The sequence below is a fragment of the Rhea americana genome, unplaced genomic scaffold (assembly GCF_003343005.1).
Source record: "Rhea americana isolate MKP2758 unplaced genomic scaffold, rheAme1 scaffold_94, whole genome shotgun sequence".
Lineage (NCBI taxonomy): Eukaryota > Metazoa > Chordata > Aves > Rheiformes > Rheidae > Rhea > Rhea americana.
Genome location: NW_028187133.1, coordinates 2,125,239 through 2,137,669, shown reverse-complemented (window position 1 = coordinate 2,137,669; position 12,431 = coordinate 2,125,239). Strand labels below are relative to the sequence as shown.

The window sequence follows — 12,431 nt, the reverse complement described above, 5'->3', positions numbered from 1 at the left end:
AATACAGTTGYGGCTTTAAACAACAAAATTAAGTTTCCCCATTCCTGAAACCGTTTAAGTACTTGCTTTGCTCCTGGCACAGTGCAGAACAACCTCAAGGATACTCTACTTACAGTCTCCCAGCTCCTACAAGCCAGGAAACTGCATAGGAGAAAGAATACCTCTGCTAGGCCCTTTCCCCCTACCAGTTAGCCACAAAGCAGGAGCGCTTGGCAGAGCTGCCTACTGCTACGCAGTTCCCTGAGCAAACGGGATCCTCCCCCAGCAAGCTCAAGAGCACAAGGCAGCCACAGTGCAGTTAAGAATCTGCACATAATGTTTTGCATATTGTTTATTGAAATGAGCATAAGAAGGCATTTAAATACTGTTCTTTCACAAAGTACTACGTTTGCACAATGTCCAGCATATAACCACAGAAAATGGGAAGYACTGAAACCAATAGCAATGTTCCTAATATAACCCAACAAGTCAACATCGGTACAGTAGTAGCATAAAAGTATTTAGAGAAAAATATATAGGGAGGTGCCCTGGAAAACAGGCACAATACATTATCATTAAGGAATGTTTCACTGCTTGATCTTCACAGAATACACTAGTAATTTCTGCCAGTGTCATGTGAAACTGTAATTTTAAGTTTTAAAGATTTTAAGAATCAAGACAATAATTCCATTGAGTCAGGAAAAAAAAAAATAGTTCTGCAAAATTTGATGGCTGGAAATCTTTTCAAATGTTTCAATCTTCCAACCATTCATTGACATGTTGTCAGAAGAGCATGCACACAAACATACAACACATACAGTGAAAAAGATATCTTTAAAAATTGCTGGAAAATTTACCTACAGATTTAAAAAATGAATCATCTTCTGAAGTACTAGGAATGGGCAAATTATACTATAAATTTGTATAGTGGTCCAGAAACATTTTATTAATATTTTCTTTTTGTTTGTTTCAAATATTTGAATTTATTTACTTAACTGTCTTCCAGAAAGACTGGAATAAAATTTCAGTTATGTGACTTTGTCCTCTACCCCAACGAAATGGTAGCAGTGTGTACACGGACCAGTATTCTGTTACTTTCAAATCAAGTAAATATGTTACAACATTAAGTCCCTTATTAAAAGCACCAAATATCACAATAAAATGTGAGCAAAATTACCATTCGTGTGTTGTTGCTCTCATCCTTAAACAATGAGACTTTATTTTGGAATTTAAACGTAGTGTGATATGTGAACAATTACAAAAAGAAAGCAAATGAATACAGTTACTGTCTAATGCAAAAGAAAAAAAAAAGGAGAGAGAAAAAAAAAGATGTCTGCTGAAGGAAATACTTTCTACAATCAGAGCTAGGCATTGCCTGTCACCTACCCAATCACAAGACTTTTTAAAAATACAAACAGCATTAAATCCTACTGACTCAGGATTGTGTTAGGTTTATCACACCAGCTTACCTGCAGTCCATCCTGGTATTGAACAGCTGCCTGCATGGCTTCTGCAAGTTTGTCTACCCKTTCTTTCCATGTTTTGTTTAAGGCATCCCAGGCAGAATTCAGCTGCAAATAAGTGCAGTTTACTCCAATGGCCAAAAAGAATTTTAGTGCAGTATAATTTGCATTCACTAATTATTCACTAATCAATAACACCAATAAATTAAGTATGAGTATTTCATATTCATTCCACATTAAAATTCTTGTTCTCCCAAGCGTTGTTAGTTTCCTTCAGAATATACTAAAAGGTCTGGATTACAGAAGTTGTGAACTTCATTACTGATTATTGAGTATCTTTATTAACATAGGGATTGTAGTAAATATGGGAAACACTCTTATGAAATCCTGTAGAGTTGCATCACTGCAATGAAGGTAGGTTAAAAGAAACTGATAGTGCTGAACATGAAAGAAATTAGTACTGCGCAGACATCCAAACAGGATTGTCTCAGTTAAGGTATCTCACTTGGCATGAACCAGTTTTATCAGAAACTTATTCTAGTGTTGCTTTTACAATTAGCTATCTATTCCATTAATTGGTGAACAGTTTTATCATCGTTTACAAAAACTGTAACCCACAAATCAATTAAATCAAATTGTCTATACACAGTAATCTAAGCTGAGTCAAGATTTATTTAAGCAAAAGACAAACTTTAATTTAACACAAAGGCTTCAGGGATACCTTACTTTGCTTCCCCCCTCCTATATTTTTCTTTATTTTCAAAGTATTTGGGAGAAGAGGGAATACCAATTTCAGGTGAACAAGCATCTAATAAATAGGTTGAAGCATCTGCATTTCCCATACCTCATCTATACTCTTGTTGACAATAGGTTTGTCAGGCTCTCCACAAGCAGCTCTAAGTTCAGAGCCAAGGTTTACAACTGTTTCTAGCTCCTCTTGAAGTCCATCAATTTCTTCTTTAGCAGCCTACAAAGAAAAAAATAATCCAAAGCTGCTAATACTGAATTTAATAATCTACATATATTTTGCTTTTAAGCCAGAACACTGCAGGTTTTGGCTTTTGTTTTCTTTAAAAATCACTTGGACTTAAAATTGGATGCTTAAAATATAAGTATCTCTTTCAGTGTCAGATGAAACCAACTAACATTGGTCTGAATTATACCAATGGCTTACGATGTCATTTTATATGACATGAAAAAATAAAGAGGAAGTTTTAAATTAGATTTCTTTAATCAGAATGTTTTCTTTTTCAAAGATTATCATTGTACTTTCAAATCTTTAACTATCAGCATAAATAATTACAGGCTCAGAGCATAATATATACATCTATATGTCTTTCATTTAGATGTTACATATTACTCAGGGAATCTAAAATATGTAAGACTTTAAAAAAAATCCTAGTAATATACCAATTATACATATGTTTATGAACAGACATGTAAATGTAATGACAGACATAAATTACATGCTCAGTGCAATTAAGCACTGATACATATCATTTGCCATAGACTCTTCAGATACCATTACAGTAAATTTCTATATAATTATCCCCTTTGGTTTCTAAAAGAATTCTCCTGTGGTATTTAATAGTAATTCTGTCTTTTCTCTGCATACTGAGAATAAAATACATTAGGTCAATCAAATACTTTCTACTGACCTCTGCAGCTTCTTGCTGTTGCTTGACTACAGATGGGTCGACTCCAGGTCCCTCCAGTTCTCGAATGAAGTCTTGAGTATCTTTAATAGTTGCTACTAGAGCCATATGATCACACCAGAACTTTTCAGCTAGTTCCATTACATCCAACAATTTGGCCTCTCTTTCCTCAGTCAAGGTCTGGATATCTTCCCAAATGAGGACCATTTGGTCCAGTTTATCTTGAACAGCTAAACAGCAGAGGAACTAGTTTACTATCTGGGCAAATCTTGGTCATAAATATCTCTATAATTCTACAATAGAAACAGTCATATGTATACATTTTAAAGTTCAGATATTAAATTGTTTCTTCACTCACTATAACATTAATGGGAAATAATCAATAAGGCCTTTAAAAATAAAACAGAGTTTATATCCAGGATGAATTATTAAACTGGTGCCTATAAACTTTCAGCAACTTCTCCAGGAGAACACAACCCCTAGATTAGTAGTAAAAAAAATGAAGATTTTTATATATTGCAGCTTGCTGTATTTCAGCTACATGAAATTTTCCTCAATTTATTACCTTTAGCAGATATATCCTTATCAGTTCCTTCTGAGCGAGCAATCATTTCCTCCCCTCGCTGCTTAAGCGTCTCATATACTGGCTGAAGTTTTTCCAGATCCATTGAAACATTCTTATTTTCACTGATCTGCTCTTTAATCTTCTCAACCTCTGCTGAGATTGAAGGTGGCTGCCTCAGACGTTCAACTATGCGCTTGAGACTCTCAAGAGTTGGATCTATCTTGTCATGGAACTGAGAGAGTGGTAAAGAATAGAAAGGAGAAATTACAAGAAAAAAATTATTCAAAACTGCATCTCAAAACTATCTTGGAAAAAGGTACTTAAAAATTAATATATTGAACAACTCTAACTACATTAGAATACACCTTTATCTTTCTTCCCATCTTCTAATACCTAAATTATGAAGATGATCTTGCAAAATGATACTTCTGCTACGGATTTTTACTTTGAAGTCTGGATTTACTCCTGAGAGATTTCATCTGAAGATACYTTACATATAGCAGCATTTATCTGCATGTAGTCCTGCATAACTAATAGATTACTTTGTACTGTATTTTAGAGAGTCACACTTTTCATCAGTTCAGAAAGGTATCAGCTGATTCATCAGAAAGAAAGATTACTTTAATTACTAACCCTGGGAGTCAGTACTGGGTCCAGTCTTATTCAGCTTATTCACCAATGACCTGGATGAGGRGACAGAGTGCCTCCTCAGCAAGTTTGCTGATGAWACCAAGCTGGGAGGAGTGGCTGACACACCTGAGGGCTGTGCTGCCATTCAGAGAGACCTGGACAGGCTGGAGAGCTGGGCAGAGAGGAACCTCCTGAGGTTCAACAAGGGCAAGTGCARAGTCCTGCACCTAGGGAGAAATAACCCTAGGCACCAGGACAAGCTGGAGGCTGACCTGCTGGAGAGCAGCTCTGCAGAGAAGAACCTGGGAGTGCTGGTGGATGACAAGATGACCATGAGCCAGCAATGTGCCCTGTGGCCAAGAAAGCCTATGGTCTCCTGGGGTGCATTAGGAAGAGTGTTGCCAGCAGGTGGAGGGAGGTGATCCTGCCCCTCTSCTCAGCCCTGGGGAGGCCTCATCTCAAGTCCTGTGTCCAGTTCTGGGCTTCCCAGTACACGAGACACAAAACTACTACAGCGAGTCCAGCGTAAGGCTACAAATATGATTACAGGACTGCAGCAGTTCTCTCATGAGAAAAGGCTGCAAGAGCTGGGCCTGTTTAGCCTGGAGAAGAGAAGACTGAGGGGAGATCTTATCAATGTCTACAAATACCTTAAGGGAGGGTGCAAAGAGGATGGGGCCAAACTCTTTTCAATGATGCCCAACAACAGGACAAGAGGCAATAGGCACAAACTGAACCATAGAAGTTCTGTCTGAATATAAGGAAGAACTTCTTTACTGTGAGGGTGACRGAGCACTGGCACAGGTTGCCCAGAGAGGTTGTGGAGTCTCCTTCTCTGGAGATATTCAAGGCCTGCCTGGACACAATCCTGTGCAACGTGCTCTCGGTGACACTGCTTGAGTAGGGGGGTTGGACTAGATGATCTCCAGAGGTCCCTTCCAACYTCAACCATCCTGTGATTCTGTGATTAATATTAAATACAAGCCTGAAAAACATATACTGAGTATACATTCTCTTATCATGACCAAAATTTTTGCATATAAACATGGATTAAAATGTGATGAATATAAACATGGAATAAAATGTGAGGATTAAMATGTGAGCAGACCCTTGCTACTGCCCAGGTGGTGCTGGTTAGCACTGTAAAGGCACATTCTTTTCTGCAACTAAAAGCACAATAGAGTCTGTATCATGTCCACCCACCTTTGACTGTGAGCCCAGGTGTCTAGAGACTCAATTACAGCTGTGTCAACATGGACCATCCCTTGGTATAGATCCAAAGTTAAGCTCTAATATATGCCTTTGGATCTATACAAATTGCAACAAATGACTCAACATCATGCCCGTGTCAAATTCTGGAAATTAATAACTGTGGATGAAACTAATGATCCACCAGTATCTACCAAGAGCTCTTGCCATTACATTTGKGAAAGGTGCTAGAAAGAGCATAGCAAAGCAGGGTCACCTGACATTAAAAAAAAAATGATAATTTTTTTTCCTTCCGTTCAAAGGAACATAGGCAAAACAAATGTGAATACTTTTTCCCATTGTACAACACACTTCAAATTAGACTGGGAAACTAATGTAATTGACTCACTGTTTTTGTTAGAAGAAGTGCGAACATCATACAAGTAGAGAAATGTGTTAAGAAAGATAAGCAGCCTTCTCACATTCAAGGCTTCTGAAAAACTGATTGGGGCAACAAAACCTTACAGAAGTGATAAAAAATGAAGTTAAACAGGCAAAATATTCAGGTCAATTTTAGGACATAYATATTGCATATTTAAATTATCAGTGCATTCAGTGACCCTCATTGTAGTCTTAACTACAATGAATGAGACAAGGTGTTTTAGACCTTAAAAGGAAGGAAAGGTAGGTCACTACATCCTCTCATTCTGGCTCCACAGTTTATATACTGCTTTTGATATATAATGGAATTTAATATAATTTAAGATCTGAAGAGTCAAATAACTATTTTTCCAAGACAGTCTAGACAAACACTGACATATCCATCCTATTACAGAGCACTGATAATATATATTTATGTATCTCAATTAAGGAAGAGATTATATAAAGTACATTCTGGGAGCTGCGAATGTTTTTCTTTGACATCTGAATATACATTTACATATGTGAAATGAACATTAAAGTATTTCATAAGTAATTAAGCAGTTTCCCAACATGTGATGATATTGTAGTTGCTACTAAAGAATGCATGTTTATCCAAGCTTTCTGTACTTAGTACATTAAGTTTGTCTATCACATACAAAGCGAGGGCTGGAATACCAAACAAATAACTTGATTTTCAAATGTGTAGTTCCAAGTGGGGAGAGGACTGAGCATTTATGATAACGAAAAACGTGGAATCTAAGTAATCAGGCTTATTTCAGAGCTGTGAATAAAGAAGCTGTTTAGAATGGTTGAAAGTATAATAAAATCATGTCCATAACCAGTTCAAAAACAGACTGATGACACTGGATGCCACCTTATGCCTTAGATCCTTAAACTCAGTCAGCAATGGCTAGGAACATGAGGTAAGTACAATCACCTATAAAGACAATTCTTTAGAATGCAGACTTCACGACAACTTCAGGATCTATTTCTTATTTTAGTATTTTGGATCTGAGCAGAATATGGCACTAAATTTCCAGTGAACACAAAAAAAGAGGATTTCCCATAAAGACAACAGTATAGAATATTCAAGGTTTTTTTTATGGGTTCATGTCCACAGTTTAATGAGTCCTTTCCTGAACTTGGGTAAAAGTTCAGGAATAAGCTTTTACTTGAGAAAAGACAGAATTTCAGTTTGGGTTTAATTGCTATTCAACCCAAAATATAAAAGTCTCTAGGATCTAATACATAACAGTACACTTATTGAGGTTCATGCCATAGGTTGATGCACTTAAAATACATACCTTTTATGGACTTGATCTGAATTTTATACTTATGATGATATTTCATGAAGTCTAGTTTTGTTCACAATACTGTCAGAGTTGATTTGTAAAATGTACACTAACAGTTCCAGCATATGTCTATATTAAAAGTTCCTGTGCATTTATAATGAGGAGTAAATGATAAATTACTACTAACTCTGATAAACTACCCTCTAGTTCCATTGGTAAAGGACTGTAACTAAGATTGCCAAGTTCTAGATATAAATATGTGCAAGTTATATATGTAACTGATTAACACTGATATCCATAGACAGATGAAGCATCAATTAGTAATACACTACTAAGAGAAAAAAGAATAAGGTAAAAATAAAACCCCACATTTTTCACCCAAATGTTCCTTTTTCCACTTCAAAATTAYAGCTTGAGAAGAGATAACATTTTGCAAATGCAGCGGAGTCATAATACTGACCAATGTATAAAATTAGAACCCCTTGACAGCTAGAAAATCAATACCATCAGCAGTGATAKGAACATTCACAGACCATTTGGTTGAAAAATCCAGATAAAACAGCAGTTTAGTCTTGATATATACATACAAGATGATGACGTCTGTGTATCTTTCCATTCGAATGAATCCAATTATATTTTAAACTTAAATTGATACCTGGGTACACTGAGAAATGGCTTCATCCAGCGCCAGTGCTCGCTTTTTGACATCTTCCTTAATTTTACTGTAAAGGGTGTCAGCTGCCACGTATTTCTCTTGGATAGAAAAGCCTTCTCCTGGGCTCAGCTCCAGCAACTGAGGCCCAGTTTTGTTCATCTTATCTATATGAGGCTTATGCTCAGCGATCAGCTCACGCAGTTGCTATAACAAACCAAACAACTTATCAGTTTCTTATGCTTACACCACCGTATTTCAGCTGTCCACACTTCTAATAGATCCAGCTGGCAAGCAATTCCAAACAAACCCCTTCATCCTAATGTATAGCACAAATAATATCAAATAAAGGCAGTGACTGCTCTGCGAACGATGGCTCCCTTTCAAACAGGGACGGCTATCCGGTCATAAAACATCACTATTAAAGACGTATTGGAAAGATCTATGCAACAAACCTGTAGAACATATCACATGTAAGATGTTAACTGTGCGTACAACACTGGCAACAGGCACCCGCTATCATTTTTAGTGCCTATAGTGACAGAAGTGGCAACAACATTGCTGACGTTTGTGTAATGCCACCAGGTATATCCTTCTCATGATGGTACTTGCTATGGTACTTACCCATGATTTAAGAATAGCAAACTAAAAGAAAGAGGAGTCAAAAAAACAAGGGAAAAGGACAGAGGCAAGGGAAGGCAGATCAGCAGAGAACACCCAATGCAGTTTAGCAGTTGCTGCTCTGGACACTAGATCATACTATCTTCTCAACAGCAATGTTACTAAGTGGACATAAAGCTTAACAAGTAATTAGTAAGTAAATTAAACTGGATTTCAACCATTTTTAGAAAATCATTGTATTTTATTCTTGTTCACAAATAAATCACGTCACACAAGGCCAGATAGTCCCCATTTCCAGGTACAAATCTTATGCTAGTAATCTGCCCAAGGGTAAAGTCCAAGCAGAGTCCATGCAGAGGCTGCATGTTACTAACACAGAATCAACTCTATGTATTCCACAATTGCGGGTGGAATAAAGCTAATAATCAGTAGATATACCAGAACAGAAATATAAGCGAATATAAAAAATTCCACTCACATTCAGAACCACTTTTTTTTTTTTTTTTAATAAAACTATAAATGATTTGGTCTTTGCCATGATCAACTATTGAATAAACAATTCCAGTAAACCAGTATTTCAGATCAGATTACTTGTTAAAATTGCCTGACATTAATCTTCTACTTAACAAACAAATCTTCAGCTAATGGCATAGCCCAGGGAAAATATAAAAATAGAAGCTCATATGAAGGGCCTCTCATGCAAGCAGAATGATTAAAGTAGACGGGGAACAATTCTGTAAGTAAAGCAAGCATGATTTGGGTCATGATGACTAATAAAGATATTTTGTAAAGCTCATATAATATAGCTAGTCTAAACAGAGAATGTTTGTTCACTGTGGACCTAATAGGAAGATAAACGAGAGAAGCCAGTGTTTGCCAGTACATATGAGTGGCGCATTTTCATTAACTAGCCTCAGCATAAACAAGACTTTGAAGCTAGCGTTCATCCTATCTAATTTGGGACACTTAACTGAGGTAGCTAAAATAAAAAAACTAGTTACTCCCATTCTCTGTAGGGAGAGACAGGTGTCTCCAGTGGCAATTCAGGCTTTGCATACGTTAAAACATCTAGGTTTTTGGTGGGGAAAATAATAGTTCCATATATTACATGTAGCCATATATGAAACATACTGGGTTTTTTTTTTCATTCCAGSTGACCATTTCTCTATTTAAGAAAGTCTACATGGAGCCCAGCTAACAAAAATGTAGCCTTTACTTTGTGATTTTATAGTGAATAGTTTTTTCTTTAAATTAATACATAATACAGTATATTTTATATGAGAAATGGATAAGAGGTTCACTGGAATTGAAACGCTGAATTCTTGGCCCCCTAGCTGTCCATCTTTTTGGCTCAAAGCTTCATTTATATGATACTAGCAAAATAAATGCCAAATTTTTCTATGTTCATAAGATATATGCATATCTGCACACAGATATACACATAGGCAGCATTTTGCTTTTAGCATGCTCACATCAGGTACCCTAGTTGTCCTGCTCTACCCTTTTTCATTTCTTGTTGCAGCTTCCAAACTCCATTTTATCTGCTTATGAGTCTGCTGTGTTCTAACATTGACATTTAAGTAAACTTTTAAACATATTTCTAAGCTATTAACTTTTGTATGCCCATGTACCTCACTACAATGGCAATCTTTTTTCCYTAAGCTCTCTCTTACGCTTTTAATATTGTTTGCTGCCTTCCCCAGAGAATCCTGTCTGCATGCAGAGTTTGGGAACAGAATGATTTTTAAAATATATTTTGTATTATTAYTTAAATAACTTCTTTTAACAGAAGTATAACTACTGGGGTTTTAAGCATTCAGCAGAGTACTCCACAATTCTAAGGAGACCACTACATGGTTTGTGACACTTTTAGAAAATGGCAAAATTCTTACCCGATGCTCTTCTTGTTGTTGCTTTAAAGTTTCATATTCAAGAGCTGGGGCAGGAAGCTGAGAGATGACCATTTCTGTTTCAGTTAACCACGGCCAAAGCTCTTCATAAGTCTCCCAGAACTGGTTAACCAGGGACTGAGCACGTTCCAGCTGGAGGTTTCTCTCAGAGTTCATTTGACAGACTGTATCATATCTCTGTAAGAGGCTTTCCAGTTTTTTCTATAAAATAACATTAACAAAAAATAGCAATACATGTCTTTCCACATTAGGTATTTGTAAGACCTCTATTACCTTCATATCTAAATGGTCTCTRGTAATTACAGCACCAAACCACAGCGCCCTGAATTTTAGTTTTGATAACACTTCTGGAACTGAGATCAATACAGCAGGAGATCTAAATCTGGCAGAGTACTTTTAAGGTAATCAAAGATTGCTTACATGCTCTCCACATAATAATGTCTGGTATTTACACAGGACTTTTTACTCACAGGCACTACTCAAACTGCAAATGATTTGAATGCAGATCTTAGCCCTAGTTCTGTACCGAAGACACTCGTCTTCAGGCATACTTGGCATAAAGTGAGTCTTCCACAGCATTTCTGAATCAAAGCATCACGAACGGTGCAAAAAAAGTCTGTTTTTTGAAGATGTGACAAGTGAATAAGGTGTATTGTTCTGGTTGTATCTTATAAACTTTAAACAGAAACTATGCAACATTATTTTCCAGGTTAGTATGTGTTAATTAATGAAGATGTGTTGCCATTAATGATATGGTAGTTAGAACTACAAGGTTTAAATATTACAAATCTTCTTTCTTCAGGCATGTGATAATAAAAATTACTATCAACTAGCTATACATTTTTCCTATGGAAAGCTGCCCATGTTATTGTTTTTATGAAATATCATATGTGGCAATGCACATAAATGCTAGCTTGGAAAAACCAGACATATAAATAAGCTGTTGAATGTGAAGTTGAGAATCTGTTTTTGGCAGAACAAGCCAAAATCCTTTCATTTGTTATGTCTTGCATGTAAATTAAGTATAGAGATGCTATCCAAAGGACAAAATACACTCTAATACACAGATACATWATATTTTTAACTAATACCAACATTTAATAAAGGCTCACATAAAATTGTTCTCCCTTACTTTAATGCCTATTTTTTAATCAATTAAACATCTCAGCTGTTTTAAACATAAGAGCAAATAAAATTTATTCATAGATCCTGCCGCAGAGCACAATTAGTGAGGTATTATTTTTCAAGGAGAGTGGTCATTCAAAGGACCAAAGTAACACAACGTACATATATCCAGGTTCACCATAACTTGGCAAACAAACAACATTCTGAAATGCCAATAGGAAAAATCCACTTTTTTATACACATATATACATATGCATGCCTGTATGTATCCACCCATACATACATACGTGTATGTGTGTACATATATATGGATGGATGTATATACACATATATACATACATTATATGTGTGTGTATATACATCCATACATATATATGCATGCACACACACAGATGTACACACACACACGCCCCTCAACTCCCAACAACATAGGCACCAGAATGCCTCTCCTGGGCTGTGGTAGCCAACAGGAGCAATCTCCGTGAAGAAGGCTCAAACTGAAATCAGCAGAAATGAAAGCACAGACTCACACCGAGGTGCACAGGCACTGGGCAGATACAGCAGGACATGCACCCAGAGCTTCAGAGACCCCAGGGAAATGAGGAAGATAAACAACCAGATTCCACACACACCAGCCCAGATGACTAAACTTGCTTCACTCAAATCATCTCATTGRCTAAAATACTATCTACAGTGGATGAAGATGACAGTTCAGGCTTCAGATTAGTGCTAGAGAATGAATCAAGTACTCAGGACTTGCTCTTTGAGTGCCCAAAGAAGCAATAGACATTTCGCCTACTATTATGAACCTCAGACCTAGAAATATCTGCAATTAATGCTTTTTCATTAATATTTAAAATGATACACTGTGGGAATCTTTCCACTTTATATTATTGTCCTCAGCTCCACCACTGTAGCTGCTATTTAC

At 36.5% G+C, this 12,431-nt stretch overlaps 1 protein-coding gene across 1 annotated transcript in view; it reads right to left on the bottom strand.

The window, feature by feature from the left end:
• The window catches only part of DST (dystonin), a 300,486-nt gene that overhangs the window by 43,657 nt on the left and 244,398 nt on the right, over positions 1 to 12,431 (bottom strand). Inside the window, exons 73-78 of the mRNA XM_085324897.1 lie at positions 10,361 to 10,579; positions 7,851 to 8,054; positions 3,663 to 3,894; positions 3,101 to 3,327; positions 2,287 to 2,409; positions 1,449 to 1,550 (exon numbers count right to left, since the gene is read on the bottom strand). Of these exons, the coding sequence (XP_085181023.1) occupies positions 1,449 to 1,550; positions 2,287 to 2,409; positions 3,101 to 3,327; positions 3,663 to 3,894; positions 7,851 to 8,054; positions 10,361 to 10,579 (1,107 nt within the window). The remainder of the gene's footprint in view (positions 1 to 1,448; positions 1,551 to 2,286; positions 2,410 to 3,100; positions 3,328 to 3,662; positions 3,895 to 7,850; positions 8,055 to 10,360; positions 10,580 to 12,431) is intronic.